Below are 22,053 nucleotides of genomic sequence, written 5' to 3'. Positions count from 1 at the left end.
CACAGAGCCTGATTCAGGGCTTGAAATCACGAGCCGTGATATCATGACCTGAGCTGAAGTCGGATGTTTAACCGACTGAGCCACCCAGGCACCCCAAATGTCCATACTTTTTAATCAGATTCTCAAATCAGATGATTACCAGAGAGATAAAGATAATTGCCCTATCAGTAGAGAAAGAAGAGGGTGGAAGTAATTTGCTTCATCCCTCTTCCAGTTTCTTCAAACCATTCTGTCTTCTTCACTTCATTCCACCCAGAATACATGATTTGAGCAGTCCAATTGACATGCATGGACAATTCTTTGACAGTTACCCTCATGGGCATCTTTGACTCCTTGCCATTTTAGCTTACTAACTGGTTTCTCATTTCTGCCCAGAGTTACAAGGTGATTAGATAAAATAACGATGGCCTCAGATGAAGGAATTTCCTTCTCTAGAATTAGCTCCTTAGGATACATTCTGGATTTGGTCTCTCCCCAGTTGAAAGAGGACTTTGTACCTCCACAAGTGTCATTATGTCATCTACATTACTGTTGTCACATGATTTCCAACTTGATCCTATTACTCATTCAGATTTATTATCTAAATCTTTCACTCCTTGGTTAAACTTCTCAAATGCTGTATCTGTTCTTATTACTAAAATTTCCCCTACAGTTCCTACTTATCCTCTCCTCCAACTAAAACCAGTCTCTATAGATCCCTGAGATGTGACAAGATGAACAATTTGATTTGATTTCAGGATCCTCTGTATTTCCATGGTCCAGACTCTTATCAAGCCAAGTCCAAAGAAATGAAAAATCTCACGGTTGGTCCTGGAGTCCATTCTTATCATACAGATCATTCTCCAGGGCTCCCAGGATAATTTCCTCCAATAATTACTTGCATTCCACTCTTGTGGCTCATACACCTACCTGATAAAATCAAAACTTGTCATGCCAACACTCAGGTTTACAGTTACTTGACAGACACCAATGTTCAACTCTGTATCTGTCCAAATTCATGTTTGGCTACACTCAGCGAAGACTTCTCTCTTCTATCCATCCAATCTCTTTGACAATACACACCCCTGAACCTCTCATCATACCACTCTACCAATCTGAAATTCCCTCCCCTATTCCTTATTGCAAATATTTGAGGATCTACATCAACCTTCAAAACAAGCAGGAGCCTAGCAAGGTTAAATCTTTCCTTCTACCTCTCCCACATGCTGTGTGTGACATGATCACATCCACCTTAATTTTACGCCTCAATATTTTGTCATTTCTAATCTGTTTGTATTTTCATTTCCCCTAAAGTGTACATTCTCTTTCTTCTCAGGTAGAAACTTGACAAATAGGTTCCATGTATTCCAGGTATTTAGCAATTCAATCTTAGATCTTCTATGATGCTCAATCCAGATCCATGCATACATAAGAACCTAAAGTGTTTGGCCAAGCATTTCTTGCCTATTGAAACATCCCTGATAAGTACAGAACTAATCAGTGAACCCCAAAAATGCAGGCAAACAAATAAATGATCTGTCACCAACATTTTACCTGTTTTATTTTGATCAAGAAGTAATCAATGAAATCCCGAGGATTGTTAATGTCCAAGGATTCTTGGTGTTCTTTGATTTTCTCTAAAATATAATTGTGTACACAAGTAAAATTTTTAAATATTTTGCGATGACTTCCTGGGAGGTAATCAATGAGATCAGGGAAACTATTGTAGACCTTAAGGATAAAAAAAAAATTAATTATTAAATTAAAAACATTAAAGAAATGAGATAAAGAAAAAAATGGTCTCTATCTTCTGGGGAAGCATTTAATGTGCATATAAAAGTAACTGTCTAATGCTCATAGGGATACTTAAGGGAACAAACTCTGACCAGATGATGGAAGATAACAATAATTTCCTATACACATACATCAACCTCATAGTATTAAGGCATCTTTATGTCAATTCTCTCTTTTTTTAACTTAAATTTTTTAATTTTTTAAATTGTCGTAGACTCTGGATCTAGTGTTCTTTCTTGCTAGATAAGTGGTGCCTCACGTCTGCTGTAAACAACCTTCTGCCTGGCTGCCTGGCACCAGGGTTTTGTTTTGTATTGACCCAAACCCCTAACTCCACATATCTTCAAACCCCTCTTTCCCTCATGTCCATGAGTTAATGTTCACAGTTTAATTGTCCCTTTGTGCACGTCCATTACCATGTTTGTAAGCCTTCTGATCCTAATAAAAATGGAGCAAGGACCCTTAATCGGGGCTCTTGTCTTCTCCAGGACATTAGTCATCTCTCGCACTTTAATCCTGTGTCCTGCTTTCTTGCTGGGCAAGAAAGAACTCTAGACCCAGAGTCTACGACATTAAATGAGTTTATTTTTTCAAGTTTATTTATTTATTTTGGGAGAGTGAAAGAGTGGGGAGGGGCAGAGAGAGGGAGAGAGAGAATACCAAGGAGGCTCTGTGCCATCAGCACAGAGCCCGATGTGGGGCTCAATCTCATGAACCATGAGATCACATCTGCACTGAAATTAAGAGTTTGGATGCTCCACTGACTGATCCACCCAGGCATGCCTATTTTTTAATTTTTAGAAAGAATGAGAGAGAATACAAGCAGGGTAGAGGGGCAAAGGGAGAGAGAGAGAGAGAGAAACTTTTTTTTTAAGTTTATTTATTTTGAGAGAAGGTGCATATGTGAGTGGGGGGAGGGGCAGAGAGAGAGAGAGAGGAGGGAGAGAAGTCCAAGCAGGCCCTGTGTGTTGTCAGCACAGAGCCCAATGTGGGGCTCAATCCCATGTCCCTGGGATCATGACCTGAGCCAAAATCAAGAGTTGGATGCTCAACTGACTGAAGTGACTGAGCCACCCAGGTGCCCCAATTCTCTCATTTTTTAAATATTAATTCCTCCCTACAACCTTGAAATATAGAATGACATGAATTACTATGATTCACATTTTATAGATGAAGACCAAGGTTAAGGGAGTTTGGGCAACTTGATATATAGCACAAAGCTACTCCCTAGTCAGTGTTCCCTGGTAGCATCTGTGATCCCACACGTTTTCTCTTCTTAAAGGAGACATTCTCTTCCTTCCTAAATTAGCATACTTCTGTTAAGTAATGTGATGAAGAGGTCACTAAGTGAGTGGAGGACAAACCTTGTGGGCAATGGGAACCTTCCAGCAGGGGCCTGCATGCCCATGGCGTGATGTGGTCATGTTTCCAGGCAGTCACCAAAGTAGCTTATGGAAACTGAGGTTTGAGGTTTAGTGGAAAAATCACAGACCAGGGAACAAATGGGCTTGAATTCCACCAGCTCCATATTTGGACATTTGTCTTCTTGTCTGTGAAATAAAGGCTTCAACTATCTTTCTCAGATGCACACTCCAGGACGCTTGCCCTGGGCAGGAGTTCGGTATTCAAAAATTCACTTCACTGAGTATAACTGGTGAAAATGTCACAGTAGACAGCTCCAAAGGTAGGTCCCTCTCAAAAAAGGCTGAAAATTTTAGCAAAAACCATGAGAATCAACTTGTCTGAACTCTAGAAAACAAAGCAATCAAGAGAATGCTGAATTAAGAAAAAGGTAACTTGAAAATGGCGGGAAAGCTTTGTGAAGTTTTTAATTTGTCCTTGTCCCACCTCTTTCCTCAGTTTGGCAGGGGTCTTAGCAAGGGCAGCTTCTTGCATGGGACTCTGGTTTCTAGTTCAAGAAAGAGTAGAGCTGACCATCCTCACAAAAAATTGTTTTCTCTGTTGCCACTTCTCTGGGGCAATCTGAAGGGCTCTGGTCTTTGTCTCATCTAACTTAGAACTCAGGGTGGAAAAGTAGTAGGTATGTCTCCAAAACTCTGTAAGGCAAATGAATAACCCACAGCCTCCTTGGGCAAAGATTAGTTAAGGCATAGGATACAACATCAAAATCCTAGGAAGAAAAGCTGAGGAGAGAGTAACTTCTGGAAATTAGGGCATTCAAAAGCACCCATGTATACTGAGGAACTTAGAAATTTAAAGTTTAGGGGGCGCCTGGGTGGCTCAGTCGGTTAAGCGTCCGACTTTGGCTCAGGTCATGATCTCACGGTTCGTGGCTTCGAGCCCCACGTTGGGCTCTGTGCTGACAGCTCAGAGCCTGGAGCCTGCTTCGGATTCTGTGTCTCCCTCTCCCTCTGCTCCTCCCCCACTCACACACTCTCTCTCTCTCTCTCTCAAGAATAAACAAACATTAAACAAAAATTAAAAAAAAAAAAAAGTTTAGAAAGCAGGACATAGGCTAAGAAAAGACCTCAGAAAACCCTAAGCTTTCACCTCTGGATGATCTTGGCTCAGCACAAGCTGAGAAAGAATTGAAAACAGCCTGATGAAAGCACTGAAGGTGTGTCCCAGCACAGAGCCAATCTGGAAGAATTCATTAGTTCCTTCCTCCCTCCCTCCCTCTCCCTCCCTCCCTTCCTTCCTGCCTTCCCCCTTCCCTCCCTCCCTCTCTTTCCCTCCCTTCCTCTGTCCCTCCCTTCTTCCTTCCAGTTCTCTCTCTTTCTCCCCCTTCTCCCCCTCCCTTTCTCTCCCCACCCCCTCTTTCTCCCTTCATTTCGGCTCCTCACATTCAAGGAAACTTCCATCAAAACATTAGCTTAATACAAGCTAAAGGAACAGAGATTTCAGAGACCGCACATGACAAAGAAGAGACTTAGCAAAAACAGTTCAGAAAAGTCACTAAATAAACATCTACAGCCTATAGAAAGCAAAAAACCCAGCACACACGGGGGTGCCTGGGTGGCTCAGTCCGTTAAGCGTCTGACTTTGGTTCAGGTCATGATTTCATGGTTCATGAGTTTGAGCCTCATGATCTCATGGTTCGTGAGTTCAAGCCCCACATCGGCTCAGTGCTAACAGCTTGGAGTCTGGAGCCTGCTTTAGCTTCTGTGTCTCCCTCTCTCTCTGCCCCTCCCCCATTTGTACTCTGTCCCCAACCCCCCTCTCTTTCAAAAATAAAATAAAACATTAAAAAAGTAAAAAAACAACACACACACACACACAAAAAAAAAACAACAGCACAAACCTATAGCAAGCAAAACAAAACAAATCTCAAGAAGGGAGAAGAATCTGATTTCCACAGTTACCACATTATAACATCCAAAATGTCTAGTTTTCATTCACTTCACAGCATGGTTCATACAGAATTTTGGACTTGGACAAAACAGTATAAGTAGCTTCTCAGGAAGAGAGGATCTTGACCTCACCTGGACCCATGAGGAGCTCAAAATCTTGGTGTTTTCATTAAATTTTTCCAGGAAGCCAAGTAAAGTCTGATCTGTATAATCAAAATGATTTTGGAAAATAACGGAGCAGACCATATTACAGGTAGCACAGCCCAGGACAAAAGTGGGGTCACAGGGTAAGGCTAAAGAATAGGAGAGATTAAAAAAAAAAGAATAGGAAAGATTTATTAAATAGCATTAAAATATACATATAAAAGTCTTTGTTGTTGATAACAGATAAAGGTAATTTTAGAACCTCTAAAGCAATATCTACCTAGCAATCCCTTTATCGGTGAAAATTTTAGTATGCTTAAAATCAACTTGTCACTTTTCCCTTAAAAGTGAAGTCCATTCCTGCCTGGGTGGCTCAGTCAGTTAAGCATCGGACTTCAGCTCAGGTCATGATCTCACAGTTCGGTTCGTGGGTTCCCGCCCCGAGTCCGGCTCTGTGCTGACAGCTTGCTCGGAGCCTGGAGCCTGCTTCAGATTCTGTGTCTCCTTCTCTCTCTGCCCCTCCCCTGCTTGCACTCTCTCTGTCTCTCAAAAACAAATACATGTAAAAAATTTTTTTTAAAAATGTGAAGCCCATTCCATCCTCGTTTGTTTAATAATAGTTTTCCAAATACTCCATTTATATCACTACATTTGGTGCTCGCTTCAGTAGCACATATACTAAAATTGGAACAATACAGAGAAGATTAGCATGGCGCCTGCACAAGGATGACACACAAATTCGTATATCACTACATTTGTTTACCTGATTTTTACCCAAGGGGACTATTACTTTGAAGAACAAAAGAAACAAATTTAAAGAAGTCCCTTCCTTCCTTCCTTCCTTCCTTCCTTCCTTCCTTCCTTCCTTCCTTCCTTCCTTCTTTCCTCCCTCCCTCCCTCTCTTCCCTTCTTCCCTTCTTTTACTTTTTAGCCAACACAGGGCTTGAACTCATGACCCTGAGATCAAGACCGACTTTACTGACTGAGCCCACCAGATGCCCCAAGAAGCCACTTTTAAAAATACCTAATAGGGGTGCGTGGCAGTACATGGAGCATGCAACTGTTGGTCTTGGAGTCGTGTGTTCAAGCTCCACATTGGGTGTGGAGATTACTTAAAAATAATAATAATAAAAATAAATTTTTAAAAACTATGTAATGATTCAGGTTATGAATGAAGAATCACACCTGTTTGGTAAGCTTGCAATTAGCACTCATATAAGGAAGGGAAAAAATGACTAAGGACCTGGACACCTTTTATGTACAATGAATAGTTGAAGTGACCCGTGTGTAAAATCAGCAGAGGAAAAGATTAGAGAAAGGAAGATTATGGAAAAATGCAGATACTGGATGGAATGAACGTAAAAAAGCAAAAGCTATCCATATTATATGAGAAGAAAAACTAACACAAATGAATACAAATTATAATACAATTTGCCTAAAATAAAAGTAAAATAAGAACTCTTTATTTCAAACTTAAGTCACAGATAAGCAGACAAAAAAGATTAACTTGACAAAGAGTCCTGGGACACCTGGCTGGCTCATGAGATCAAGCCCCACGTTCAGCATGGAACCTACTTAAAAATTTTTTTTAAAAACAGAAAAGGCAATAAATAGAGTCCTTTTATTTCTTTATTGCAATATAGAAAAAAATAATTTTCTTCTCTAGGAAATAGTGTCCATCAGGCCCCACATTTATTTGGACAGCCTGCCCTCTTGTGGAATTCTGGAATATTACTATATATAGCCATTAGCAGAAGCCCGTATCGTTGCTATAAATTTTTTACTTGGACTATCATTTAAGTCAATTCTGTCATTTTACAGATAAATGAAAGCAGAGGAAAAGTTTTATATTTTTAGTGGGAAATATTTAAATGAAATTGCTATAATCAAATGATCAATAAACTTTATATGCAAAAGGCCCCAAATTCACATCATCAATGTAATTAAGGTGACCAGAATCAAAAATGAGGAAGAAATGAGACAGAATTAAAAAATAGGAAACATGTTTAGTTAACTGCTCCTATTCCAGACTCCTTTTCAGTTGAAACACTCAAGGACAGTAAGCTTTTGGAAAAACTTATTCTAGAAGGTAGGGGATAAATTTAAGAAGGCCTTGAGATTTCTGTGTGTGTGTGTGTGTGTGTGTGTGTGTGTGTGAGAGAGAGAGAGAGAGAGAGAGAGAGAGAGAGACTCACAGCTAAAATTTGGTTTTTAATCTTTCGCTTCATTTTAGAGAGAGAATTAAAAAGCAGGGTAATTTGAAATCCACACTGAAAATCAGATTCATTGTGACAAGCACTTCATAAGTCACTGGAGCTGACAGAGGGGGGGTAAAATAATTACCATACAAGTTCTAACCCAAATCCAATGATTTTAAAATGCACCTGGAATTTTTATTTAGATCATGAGGCCAGTAGATCAGGAGAAGATAGCAATTGAAAAGATAGTTTGTTACTCAGAGTTACCAAGAGGGAAGCACCAAGGTAGATGAGGAGGCAGAAGGAACAGAGGGAAAGCATGGGCCAGAGTCTTCACTGGGGCTTTCATGGGAAGGAGTGAACAAGGCAGGGTAGGTATGCTGAGTACATTTAGGATCAGATAGTTTGAACAGTTGCAGAGGGCTCTGGGTTACAGGGGTGTTCCCCAGTTCTTCAGTAATTGGCCCTGTGTTGATTTAGAGCAGGGAGAGTGGGGCGCCTGGGTGGCTCAGTCGGTTGGGCGGCTGACTTCGGCTCAGGTCATGATCTCGTGGTCCGTGAGTTCGAGCCCCACGTCGGGCTCTGTGCTGACAGCTCGGAGCCTGGAGCCTGTTTCAGATTCTGTGTTTCCCTCTCTCTGACCCTCCCCCGTTCATGCTCTGTCTCTCTCTGTCTCAAAAATAAACAAACGTTAAAAAAAAAAAAAATTAAAAAAAAAAAAGAGCAGGGAGAGTATTGGCTTGGTGTGTGAGAACTTGGTAAAGGAGGCAGCTGGGGGTATGGGCTGTGGATAGGCTGATTTACAAATCAAAGACATGCTCTAAGACAAGATGTTTGCTATATCTAGTAATTCATTACCCCTGGGAGGGGAGGTTTTTCCCTGGTTCTGCAAGGCCTCTAAGATGTCAAAACATTACAAAATAGAGAAAATTAGAAACATGATTAATAGACTATAAAGGAGAGTAATATAAGGAAAGTCAACTAATAAGAGAGGCAGGGTAAAGAGTTATTAATAGCTGAAACTTAAATAAATCATTTTATAATTTGGTATTTGTGTAATTTTCAGGATTATGCTATAGCATATATTTCTTAACATATATTAAATAATACTACAGATTAGCAAGCAACATTAAATAACTCAAACTGGTAATTTAAAAATAATCGTTTACAGTCACCCTGGAAAACAGGATGGAGGTTCCTCAAAAAATAGAACTACTCTATGATCCAGCAATTGCACTATTAGATATTTACCCAAAGGATACAAAACTACTAATTCAAAGGGATACATGTACCCCGATGTTTATAGCAGCATTATGTGCAATAGCCAAATTATGGAAATAGCTTAAGTGCTCATGACTGATGAATGGATAAAGAAGTGGTATATACATAACCAATGGAATATTACTTAGCCATCAAAAAGAATGGCATCTTGCCATTTGCAATGACATGGATAGAGCTGGAGTGTATTATGCTAAGCGAAATAAGTCAGAGAAAGACAAATACCATATGATTTCACTCATATGTGGAATTTCAGAAACAAATGAGCAAGGGGGAAAAAAAAAAAGAGAAAGGCAAACCAAGAAACAGACTCTTAACTATACAGAACAAACTGATGGTTACCAGATGGAGGTGGGGGGGTGGGGGATGGGTTAAACAGATGATGGGGATTAAGGAGGGCATTTGTGATGAGCACTGGGTAATGTATGAAAGTGTTCAATCACTAACTTGTACATTTGAAACTAATTTAAATTTTAAATTAAAAAAAATTTTAAATAGCTGTTTATAGGGAAATCACAACTGATAAGGGCTGCACTAAAGATGCCTGGGGAATTACAACCATAAAAAAAGTATCATTACTGCCAGAAATGTAGACATGGGCCTGGGAAGAAACCTTCGGACAGATCAATGAAGCTGACCAAACACATATAGACCAATGAAGTAAAAGCACATGCCACTTGTTACATGTGCTCCATCAGGGGGTGATGAGGTCACTTCCACTGTGTCCACTTGACAAGTATTCCCTGGTGACATGTTCTGAAACAGGTAATGCACATATACATTATGGGAAAAACATTGTTCTCTAACTCTTTGAAAAAATGACTCCCCAAATGTTCTACCTTCATGACGTAATGATTTGGAAATTAACAAATTTGGGACAGAATAGGATTAAATGACCTTTTGTATACACAGCCTATTCACGGTCATGGAAGGACATACATAACAAGCATAGATACACAAAACCTCCCTTGGTTCTCTGCTGCACACCCTTTCTCCTCCACAAAAGGGCTGAAATGTTTCCAAGGATATCAGTAGACAAGAGAACAAACAGCCTGTCAAGGTCAGAGTTATAGAATAACCCACCATTGGTTTTTCTCAACTCTTCCATGAGGTAGTAGGCTTCCTCTTGAACTCGGCTCTCAAGGTCACTCTTCCCCATCCCCAAATTCCGCAGGGTCATGAGGCAGAAGCGCCGCATCTCCTTCCATCTCTTTCCATTGGTGAAAAGGATTCCTACCAGAGGGAAGACAGAAACTGGGACAGAAGTCCTGGGCAAGGAGGAGGAAGCCTTGTAGATGGGCCAAGTTCTGCTGAGTTACCCTTCAAATTCCTGTTTTCCATCCTTCTTATTCCCATAACCAGTGCTGAACCTGCATACCAGCATACCTACCATGTCCTTTACTAATTCTTTCAGCTAATGGGAAACTTCCTCTTGCAGAAAACTCTTCTCCTAGATCAATCAGGGCTTCCTTCACTGCCTTATATCCATGCAGCACAACAGCAGGCTTCATGCCAAAATACAGAGTGAAAACTGGGCCATAGGTTTTTGAGAGCTGAGAAGCGCAAAGAAAATGTATATATTATTACCCAAAGAAGTCACAATTTGGCTGTATTTTGTGCATTTGTGTGTGTGTGCATGATTAACCTGATATCATCATCATATTGTTGATGTTTTTATTCTGCCGAACGTAGCTTCACCTATTTCTGGATGTTATGTATAAATAAGATTGTTACAGCCGACACATAGAGAGGGCCACTGATGTGACAGGCAATGGCCCAGACTATTATTACTCAGATTATTACAACTAGCCATCACAGCAACACCTTGAGCGAGGTTTATTTACCCTGTTGTATAGAGAGACTGAAGTTCAAAGAATTTCCTATATATTTCCAGTGTCTAATAACAGAACACCCAGTTTCAACCCTGCTTGGCATACCTCTGATGCCTGAGCAATTTACCAGTCCCCAGTGCCTACCTGGGGACCAATACCCAGCTGATGGTTTCAGGATCATCTGTAAAGCTCATCCCCTGGAGATTCTATCTCTGTAGCCTTACGATGTACACTAGAATTATGTATTTTTTTTAAAAAATCACCACAGATGATGCTAAGGCCCACTCCACTTTGAGATCTGCTGCTATTACTAACATAAAAAGAGAGCAAGCATCACAGAGACCAGCATCTCATAGAAGGAGAATTGCTTCTTTCTTGCAGCATTCTTGGGGGTACAGACAGCAGTTCTGTACAGAATCCAAAGGGATTCTGTTACCATCCAGCTGGCCCCAAGGATTTTTTTCTTTCATTCACTCATGCAAATGAACTACTATTCAAAACTACTTCCTTGACATCAGGCACAATTTGCTTCTTCAGAGTTCAATTTTCATGACTATTCTGAATAAAACACACAGTTTATGTAGTAGATGACTTCTCGAATGAAATCTCCAATCACAAACTACCTCCCTTACCGTTTACCTCCAGCCAGAAGTCATACCAAATGTCTCTGAAACAAAGAAGGGCAGCAACATTCCTCACTTTTGCCATTTGATTATTTTGATGATACCAAAGAATGACCTAAATATTTCTCTATTCATAGAAAACATTATTTTATTACACTATTTTTTAAAAGTGATCTCTACACCCATTGTGGGGCTCAAACTCATGACCCTGAGATCAAGAGTTGCACGCTCTACTGACTGACCCAGCCAGGCACCCCTTATTCCACTATTCTTGACAATACTCCGCAAGGAGTATTTGCTTTATAGATATATCTTGATGTTTTTATTTTAATATACTATAATTTAATATATTTTCATAAAGATATTTTATTTAAAAGCAGAGGTTAATATACATACCCTTTGCAAACTGCTGGAGGAGCATAAAGCATACTTACATTGCATAAGGATTTGCCGATGTTCTTCACATCTACCTGTAGGATATTTCCAATAAAAGGGAGAGGACGAGGGCCAGACGGGAGCTTCCCCTTCCCAATGTTCTGTTTCCAGAGAGAAAGGAGAAGCCAACAGGAGAGACAGAGCACCAGAATCACAAGTGGATCCATGGAAGTGTTCTCTTCTTAGACAACTGTGAGCTTAAAGTCTAAAGCTTCTGTACACTCACTGCTAATTCCACCTGTGATGTTTGTAAGGTAACCAATCAGCTAGATTTACTTTCATTTCTCTCTTAAAGGGACTTTGGCCCACTGATAAAGATAAAAGTATGGGGTACCTTACTCTTCTTTTGCTTCTTTTTTATTTTTTTTTTTTCAACCTTTATTTATTTTTGGGACAGAGAGAGACAGAGCATGAACGGGGGAGGGGCAGAGAGAGAGAGGGAGACACAGAATCGAAAAGAGGCTCCAGGCTCTGAGCCATCAGCCCAGAGCCCGACGCGGGGCTCGAACTCACGGACCGCGAGATCGTGACCTGGCTGAAGTCGGACGCTTAACCGACTGCGCCACCCAGGCGCCCCTCTTCTTTTGCTTCTAATGCCATGCCCTGGAGATTCTGTTCTAAAAGGTCTGGGTTGGAGCCCAGGGAATGTTTTTCTTTTTCTTTTCTTTTTTTCTTTTAAACACTCTAGATGGTTCTGATTGAGAGCCAGTGAAGTAAATTATTTGATCACAAAAACTGAAAAATATTCTGGATTTTGAGTAATGACCAGTTTGTGAATTTATGATTTGGGGGGGGGGGAATCCTTGCATATTAAAAGTTTATCCTTTAATGCTTTATCAAACACTATAGTATATTTTGTCCTAGAAAATGAAAGCCTTTTGAAATATTTTAGTGTACTGTACTAACATTACAACTATTTAAACATAAACTAGGTAATGTAACTCTTAAATGTCCAAACATGTAACAAGTAATTAAGTAAATTTATACAGTAAAACCTTGGTTTGGGAGCATTATTCGTTCTGGAAGTAATCCAAAGGACTTGTATATCAAACTAAATTTCCCCATAAGAAATAATGGAAACTCAGATAATTTGTTCCACAATCCAAAAATATTCACACAAAAATGATTACAGTACTGTAATATAATACAAAATAATAAAGAAAATACAAAATATAAAGAAAATAAACAAATTAACTTGCACTTACCTTTGAAAACCTTTGTGGCTGGTAGGAGGCAGACAAGAGAGAGGAGAGTTATTGTGTAGGACAACTTTCACCATTACTAACAGAATCAGTGATATCTATTGGCTCAATGGAATCTTTCTCTTTTCATGCAACTTTAACAAGAAACCTATCCAATGACACTTGCTTTTGCCTCCTTTTGAGGATTTCACAGAAATGTGACATTGCATTGGTGATCATCCACAACCCCACAGTGAGAGAGAGAGAGAGAGAGAGAGAGAGAGAACCATTTTCTCAGTTGTGATCATGTGACATTCAGTGTCACTTACTACTTGTATTGCAAGACATCACTCATTTATCAAGTTAAAATTTATTAAAAATGTTTGTGCATCTTGTAGAACACTCACAGAACAAGTTACTTGCAATCCAAAGGGTTTTTTTTTTTTACATTTACCATATTACCATAAATACCATATTTACCATCAAACTCTTGCTCCCCCAAATACTGGAAAAAGGAATTTTAATTTTACAAATGGAGAAAGGGAAATTTGAAGACAACAGGAGACCCATTCAGTGTTGCACAGCTCATAAGTGACAAAAAGGGGATTTGATCTGAGATCTTTTGATGCCCACTGTGCCTATATGTGATACATACGATCCACCGGTTGCCTCAACAATGATAGGAAAACAAAATCAAGCCCCAAAGCATTAGTTCCTCTGTATGTACACCTCATTGACTGTTCACAAAATAATAGACTTCACTAAATAGAAGCCTTTATTTATTTGATTCCAAGGACAGCAGGGCTGTAAGTTCTCAAGAGAAAAAAATAAAAGATAGGGATTCTCCCTTCCTCATAACCGCAGAGGTAAAACTTGCTCAGGTAACTGAAAAAAGAGCCAATCTCAGAACTTAGGGAGCAAGACTTGAGAAGCTATGGTTTCCCCCACCTCACAGTCACCTCCAGACATAGCTGCTTCTGTTGCTTTTTGTGGCCTGGCATTGTCAGAAATAACGGAATGAAGTATGCATGGCAAGAAATGGAAGACTTTAGGGGCGCCTGGGTGGCTCAGTCGGTTAAGCGTCCGACTTCAGCTCAGGTCATGATCTCGCGGTCTGTGAGTTCGAGCCCCGCGTCGGGCTCTGTGCTGACAGCTCGGAGCCTGGAGCCTGCTTCGGATTCTGTGTCTCCCTCTCTCTCTGCCCTCCCATGCTCATCCTCTGTCTCTCCCTCTCTCTCAATAATAAATAAATGTTAAAAAAAATAAAATAAATGTTAACCCTTTAAAAAAAAAAAAAGAAATGGAAGACTTTGAAACAAAAGGCATGGATTCAGTGAATGGGAATGGGAACCAGGGGATTCACTATACAGACGCACAGAATTGGGGCACCTGGCTTGCTCAATTGGTAAAGCATGTGACTCTGATCTTAGGGTTGGAAGTTTCAGCCCCACACTGGGTGTAGAGATTACTTAAAAATCAAATCTTAAAAACAAACAAAACAAACAAACAAACAAAACCCCACAGAACCAACACAACATGCAGACCTGAACAGATGACATTCAGTGGTCATAAGGATCTAGATATCACTGGAATAAGAGATGTACGTTATCAGATCACTAATAGTAATGCTTGTACAAAGGGATGTTCTGCAAATATCATATCTGTTCTAAACTGACTAGTGCAGATATTTCCAAGCTCTTTTACTAAAGTTTTACCAAGACCCCACTCACACAATGTTTTATCCCTTATATTTACAGGAATATTGAAAATTTATGGAATTTTGACATCTGTCATCTTTTTAATTTTTTTAATGTTTGAGAGAGAGACAGAGAGACAGAGAGAGACAGAGTGCAACGGGCAGAAGGGCAGAGAGAGGAGACACAGAATCTGGAGCAGGTTCCAGGCTCTGAGCAGTCAGCACAGAACCCAATGCAGGGCTCAAACCCACAAACTGTGAGATCATGACCTGGGCCTGAAGTCAGACGCTTAACCGACTGCGCCACCCAGAAGCCCCTATCATCTCTCTTTTGATACATTCAGTTACCTTTGCCTAAGATAAAATTATTTCCATTTTAGGGCTGAGGGAGCTGGGCCTCAGGGTTTTAGCTCCTTTGCCAAGGACACACAGACTGCAGGTGGCAAAGCTCAGGCCCCACACGCCCTGAGAGGTGCGTGCTTCCATATAAGAAAAACACTCAGTTCAAGCAAGTTTCCCATGTTTATTGAATGTATATATACTGAGTATGATTCACTATGCCAGCACTTACCCCACCCAGTGACTTTTAAATAAACATTTGAGTCAATTATGGCAGCACAGGTTGGTTAAAACAGGAGTCAGAAAAGATTTGTAACCTTTAGCATTTGAGTCCAGGTCTTGGTGAACCTTCGTTATTTATCAAGGGCAGAGGCAAATTTGCTGACTCACATACCTCTAGATTTAAAAGAGCCACACTACCTAATGAACTCCATAGCTTTTTTTTTTCTTTTCTTTCTTCCTTTTTTTAAATAGGCTCCAACACCCTAGGTGGCACTTGAACCCATGACCCTGAGATCAAGAGTCACACACTCTACCAAATGAGCCAGCCAGGCACCACCTCCCCCTGGCTCTCTGTAAAGCAATCATTTTATTACTTGGGAGATGGCTGTCCCTTCTTTGCTCCTCCTCCCTCTTGCTGAGGCTCCTGCCTCGCCCTTTCTCTTTTTACAAAATGAGTGACAGATGATTCAAGATAGAAGGGATCAGAAATCCCTAGTGTAATACCTACGTTAGTTTTTGGAGTAAGGGATTGGTGACTTGGTGAGGTGAAGTATCACCAGCCCATCAAGTACAAGACCTCTACTTAGAATCCACCTTAGGGTGCGTGGGTCGCTCAGTTGGTTAAGCGTCCCACTCTTGATTTCAGCTCAGGTCAGGATCTCATGGTCATGAGTTCAAGCCCCATGTCGGGCTCTACACTGACAATGCAGAACCTCCTTGGGATTCTCTCTCCCTCTCTCTCTGCCTCTCCCCTGCTCACTCTCTCTCTCAAAATAAACCTAAAAAAAAAAAAGTCCCAGTTCAGGGACACCACACACTGAAGTGATTTCCCATCACTGCCCAAATAGATGGTCAGGGAGGCATCAGCATAAAGCTCTCCACAGTCAGAGTACTATAGACCTCAGGACAGAAGTGTTAATTAAAATAGTTTCTTCTTGGGATGCCTGGGTGGCTCAGTTGGTTGAACGTCCAACTTTAGTTCAGGTCATGGTCTCACAATTGGTGGGTTTGAGCCCTATGTTGTGCGCTGTGCTGACAGCGCAGAGCCTGGAGCCTGCTTCAAGTTTTGTGTCTCTCTCTCTGCCCCTCCCCTGCTCACACTCTGTCTCTGTCTCTCTCTCAAAAATAAAACAAAACATTAAAAACAAAACTTTAAAAAAAAGTTTTTCTTTTTAAGGGCGCCTGGGTGGCTCAGTCAGTTAAGCCTCTGACTTTGGCTCAGGTCATAATCTTACAGTCCCTGAGTTCGAGCCCCACATCACAGTGCAGAACCAGTTTTGGATCCTCTATTTTCCCTCTCTCTCTCTGCCCGTCCCCTACTCATGCTCATGCACTCTCTCTGAAATAAACATTAAATTAAAAAAAGGAAAAAATTATTTCTTTTTAAATAAACCTTTCATTGAAGCAGAATATAAAGTTCTGAAAGTTCAGCTCAGTGAATTATCATCTGAACATACACAGTGAAACCAACACACAGGCCAAGAAAATTAATTTTGCCAGGACCCCAGAAGCCCCTTTATGCCTCCTCCTATTCAGTACCTTCCCCTTCTCTAAATGTGTCCAATATCACATCAAAGGTTAGTTTTTGCCTTTATATAAGGCAAAATGTTAGTTTGTGAGCTTCATATGAATGAAATCATACATTATTTTTTAGTATCGAGCTTCTTCACTTGATGTTGTAGATAGCACTTGGTAGGCTTTATTACAGTGTCTTATTTTATAACTATTCCAGTTTTTTTCCCATTGCATTGCAATGGACACATGGGTTGATTCTAGTCTGAGGCTATTATGAATAGTGCTGTTACTAACACTCCTATAGGTGGCTTTTTTGTATCCCAATGTATTGGATTTCTGTTCAGTATAATCTACAAGTATAATTGCTGGCAATGCAGGTGTTCTTTTTTAGTAAATGCTGCCAAAGAATTATTCAAATGGTTGAAAAATGTTATGATAAGATTGCCAGTAGCTCTACTTTCTTGGCAATACTAAATATATTCAGCTTATTTTCATTTTAGCTATTCTGACAGGTATGTTAATAACTCATTGTAGTTTTAATTCACATTTCCATGAAGCTTCATGTTGCTGAGCACTTTCTCAGATGTCCATTGGCAATGCCAATTCTTCTTTTGTGAAGGGTTTGTTTAGCTTAGATATGAGCCCATTGCTGGTTTCATATGTATATTTTTATATACTTACTCTTAATAACCCTAAGGGTATAGAAAAGTTTGAACTATGTACAAAGAATTTTATTTATTTTGAACATTTGAGTAAAATTGCTGACCTAAAGTTCCAAAACTGAAATAAAATTTTGGTATGTGTTTCCTAAAAGCAATGCAATTCTCCCATAACCATAATACAAATTTCAAAATCAGGAAACTAAATGATGCATTAGAACCACTCAATCCCTATTTCTACTAATGTTTCATCAAAAAGTCCCCATAATGTTCTTTATGTTCCGTTCAGAAACCATAATCACATGTTGCAAATAGTTGTCAAGTCTCCTTAATCTATTTCAGTCTGGAATAGTTCCTCAGCCTTTTCTTGAGTTCCATGACCCTGCCACTCTTGAAGAATATATTTGTAAAATGTCCCTCAGTGTCGGCTTGTCTGGGATTTCCTCATGATTAGATTCAGGTTATGCATCTTTTTAAAAAAATATTTTAAGTAATCTCTACACCCAACATGGGGCTCGAACTTACTACCTCAAGATCGAGAGTTGCACACCCCACCGACAGAGCCAGCCAGGTGTCTGCAGGTTATGCATCTTTGATATGAATACCACAGAATGTTTTTTCTTCTTATCGCATCCTATTAGGTGACAAACAATTTCCATCTGCCCATTACGGGTGTTCACTTTGATTACTTAGGAGTGTTTTGGCAGTCTCTTCCATTAAAATTATTTTAATAGCACTTGTAACTAAGAAATATTCTGAGGGTAGACCCTTTGAAACTATAGAACTAGTCATCAAATTTTCAATGGTATTTATATGTCATTATGGAATCATGCATCCAACTGAGCCACCCAGGCACCCCAAGGAGTGATGTAATTTTAGTGTTAATAGCAGATGACTGTGTAACACTAAAAATTCACCACTTTGGACAACAAAAGATCCTCAACCTTTAAAAGAATTAAATAATGTAATATAGATTATTTCCTATAATCCCATTTCAGAATAACTAAAAACAAAGTATGAAGTAAACAGAGCAATTGCTTGCAAATTTTGCAATCCCCCCCCCCTTTTTTTTTAATTTATTGGAGTGTCTGGGTTAAGCATCTAACTTTGGCTCAGATCATGGTCTCATGGTTCATGGGTTCAAGCCCCGTGTCAGGCTCTGTGCTGACAGCTCAGAGCCTGGAGACTGCTCCAGATTCTGTGTCTCCCTCTCTCTCTCGCTGCCAAGCCCCTACTCATGCTCTGTCTCTCTCAAAACTAAACATTAAAAAAAAAAAGTTTATTTCACCAAAAACCATAAAATACCTAGGAATAAATGTAACCAAAGGGGTGAAAAATCTATACTGAAAAGTATAGAAAGCTTATGAAAGAAATTGAAGGAGACACAAAAAATGCAAAACATATTCCATGATCATGGATTGAAAGAATGTTAAAATGTCGATACTAGCCAAAGCAATCTACATATTCAATGCAACCCCTATCAAAATAAAACCAGCATTCTTCACAGAACTAGAACAAACAATTCTAAAATTTGTATAGAAAGAGAAAAGACCCTCAAAAGCCAAAGCAATCCTGAAAAAGAAAACCAAAGCTGGAGGCATCACAATCTGAACTTCAAGCTGTATTACAAAGCTGTAATCATTAAGACAGTAAGGTACTGGCACAAAAACAGACACTCAAACCAATGAAATAGAATAGAGAACCCAGAAATGGACCCACAAACGTATGACCAACTAATCTTTGACAAAACAGGGAAGAATATCCAATGGAATAAAGACAGTCTCTTCAGCAAATGGTGCTGGGAAAACTGGACTGTGACATGCAGAAAAATGAACCTGGACCACTTTCTTCCCCATACACAAAAATAAACTCAAAATGGATGAAAGACCTAAACATAAGACAGGAAGCCATCAAAAACCTAGAGGAGAAAGCATGCAAAAACCTCTTTGACCTCGGCCACAGCAACTTCTTACTCAACAAGTCTCCGGAGGCAAGGGAAACAAAAGCAAAAATGAACTATTGGGATCTCATCAAGATAAAAAGACTTCTGCACTGCAAAAGAAACAACCAGCAAAACTTAAAAGACAACATACGGAATAGGAGAAGATATTTCATTTGACATATGAAATAAAGGGTTAGTGTCCAGGGGCACCTGGGTGGCTCAGTCAGTTAAGCATCCAACTTCGGCCTCGGTTATGATTTCACGTTTCCCGAGTTTGAGTCCTGTGTCAGGCTGTGTGCTGACAGCTCAGAGTCTGGAGCCTGTTTCAGATTGTGCCTCCCTCTCTCGCTGCTCCTACCCCCACTTGCACTCTGTCTCTCTCTCAAAGCTAAACATTAAAAAAACAGTGGGTTCCGGGGCGCCTGGGTGGCGCGGTCGGTTAAGCGTCCGACTTCAGCCAGGTCACGATCTCGCGGTCCGTGAGTTCGAGCCCCGCGTCGGGCTCTGGGCTGACAGCTCAGAGCCTGGAGCCTGCTTCCGATTCTGTGTCTCCCTCTCTCTCTGCCCCTCCCCCGTTCATGCTCTGTCTCTCTCTGTCCCCAAAATAAATAAACGTTGAAAAAAAAAATTTAAAAAAAAAAACAAAAACAAAAAAAAACAGTGGGTTAGTATCCAAAATCTATAAAGAACTCATCAAACTCAACACCCAAAAAAAAACCCCAAATAATCCAGTGAAGAAATGGGCAAAAGACACGAATAGACATTTCTCCACAGAAGACATCCAGATGGCTAACAGACACATGAAAAAATGTTCAACATCACTCATCATCAGAGAAATACAAATTAAAACCACAACGAGATACCACCTCACACCAGTCAGAATGGCTAACATTAACAATTTAGGCAACAACAATGTTGGCAAGGATGTGGAGAAAGGATTAGGAATGCAAACTGGTGCAGCCACTCTGGAAAACAGTATGGAGTTTCCTCAAAAAATTTAATATAGAACTACCCTACAACCCAGCAATAGCACTACTAGGTATTTATCCAAAGGATATAGGTGTGCTGTTTCCAAGGGGCACATGCACCCCAATGTTTACAGCAGCACTATCAACAATAGTCAAAGTATGGAAAGAGCCCAAATGTCCATTGACTGATGAATGAATAAAGATGTGGTGTGTGTGTATACACACACACACACACACACACACACACACACACACACACACACACACAAATGGAGTATTACTCAGCAATCAAAAGGAACAAAATTTTGCCATTTGCGACTATGTAGATGGAACTTGAGGGTACTATGCTAAGCAAAATTAGTCAGAGAAAGACAAATATGCAAAAATAATATAAAAACAAGGAGGGGGACAAAACATAAGAGACTCTTAAATATAGAGAACTGAGGGTTGCTGGAGGGGTTGTTGGGGTGATGGACTAAATGGGTAAGGGGCATTGATGACACTTGTTGGGTTGTTATACATAGGGGATGAATCACTGGATTCTACTCCTGAAATCATTATTTCACTATATGCTAATTTGGATGTAAATTAAAAAATAAATTAAAAAGATTATTTTGAGAGAGCAAGAGCAGGGGTGGGGCAGAGAAAGAGGGAGAATCTCAAGTAGGCTCCACACCATCAACAACAGAGCCCAGTGTGGAGCTCAAACCCACAAACTGCAATATGGTGACCTGATCCAAAATCAACAGTCTGAGGCTTAACTGATTGAGCTACCTAGGGGCCCAACAAATTTTGTAATTCCTAAATAAATATTTGGATCAAAGGCACCAAAAGCAATATTGCACAATAATTTTAAAACACTAACAATGGATGTATTCACTGTGCTAGAACAGAGATAACATTCAATGAAGACACTTTGTGCCACTTAATACTTGAGAGCATTTATGACATGTAAAAAGGAACAATAATGCAGCTTAAAACAAATTAAAAAGGCAAAAAAGCTAAAAGAAATTTTGACAAAATATTTAAGGCTCTAAAAATCAGAATTTTTCATACAAAAATGTATGCACTTTTCCTTTTCTGGATGCCCAGTGAATTATGTGGACTCTGCAAAGTTCCCCCAAGTAGTTTAAAATCCTGGTGGAAGGGTGCCTGGGCTCAGTCATTAAGCAGCTGACTTCATTTCAGCTTAGGTCATGATCTCAGTGGGTTCGACCCTCATATCAGGCTCTGTGCTGACAGTGCTTGGGATTCTCTCTCTCTCCTTCTGCTTGTGCACGCTCACTCTCTCTCAAAATAAGTTAACTTAAAACACCCTGGTGGAAAAACACATACTCCTGGGAGGTTTGCCCGTGTAGCAGGAGCCAAACTCACGGTCTGGAACAGCTCTCCAGTTTTGGGAAACTGGGAGCTCTGTGTACAGATGTGGAAACAAGCACAGAGGAGTGACCCCATGGTCCCTGAACCTCTGAACTTACCTTCCTGTGGTGCTCAGATGCGTCAGGCCTCCTGATAACAGTAGCCTGGGAGGAAGGTGCTGGCATTTCAACCCTTAGCTGGCAGAGATCACATGAATGTTTGCCTGTCCTTTCCTAAGTGGGTGTAACTTGTGAGTTCTCCCCAGCAGAGTATGAGAGTTCTAGTTTTTTTTTAAAGGTTATTTAGAGAAAAAAGCTCCAGTGGGGAGGGGCAGGAGGGAGAGAAACCATGAAGCAGATAACTTGAGCTGAAGTCAGATGCTTAACTGATTGAGCCACCTAGACACCCCCAGAGTCCTAATTTCTCTACACCTTCACAGATTTTTTTCAGTCTTTAATGTTTTTTTGTGGTGACTAGTATCTCATCGTGCTTTTCATTAGTGTTTCTTTGGTATATGATTAAATGATTACTTTTTCACACACTCCATGTGCTTTACATTGTTAACTGTCCTTTCAAGC

At 40.1% G+C, this 22,053-nt stretch overlaps 1 protein-coding gene and 1 non-coding gene across 5 annotated transcripts in view; one reads left to right on the top strand and one right to left on the bottom strand.

The window, feature by feature from the left end:
• The window catches only part of LOC125148039 (cytochrome P450 2C41-like), a 75,379-nt gene extending 63,440 nt beyond the window's left edge, over window positions 1-11,939 (bottom strand). For 3 of the 4 annotated variants that reach the window (XR_007145394.1, XR_007145395.1, XM_047825688.1), the window contains exons 1-4: window positions 10,095-11,939; window positions 9,788-9,937; window positions 5,217-5,377; window positions 1,534-1,710 (exon numbers count right to left, since the gene is read on the bottom strand). Coding sequence is in view for 2 of the 4 variants with exons in the window: in XM_047825688.1 (XP_047681644.1) it covers window positions 1,534-1,710; window positions 5,217-5,377; window positions 9,788-9,937; window positions 10,095-10,215 (609 nt within the window). In the remaining 2 variants the exon portion in view is untranslated. The remainder of the gene's footprint in view (window positions 1-1,533; window positions 1,711-5,216; window positions 5,378-9,787; window positions 9,938-10,094) is intronic. The other variant, XM_047825690.1, reaches the window with a different exon arrangement.
• On the top strand, window positions 5,883-5,989 carry LOC125148486 (U6 spliceosomal RNA). The gene has a single exon (XR_007145569.1). It is a non-coding gene; the product is annotated as a U6 spliceosomal RNA (small nuclear RNA).
• Window positions 11,940-22,053: the final 10,114 nt, after the last annotated feature.

Source organism: Prionailurus viverrinus, chromosome D2 (assembly GCF_022837055.1).
Source record: "Prionailurus viverrinus isolate Anna chromosome D2, UM_Priviv_1.0, whole genome shotgun sequence".
Taxonomy (NCBI): domain Eukaryota; kingdom Metazoa; phylum Chordata; class Mammalia; order Carnivora; family Felidae; genus Prionailurus; species Prionailurus viverrinus.
This window is presented reverse-complemented; position numbering and strand designations above follow the sequence as displayed.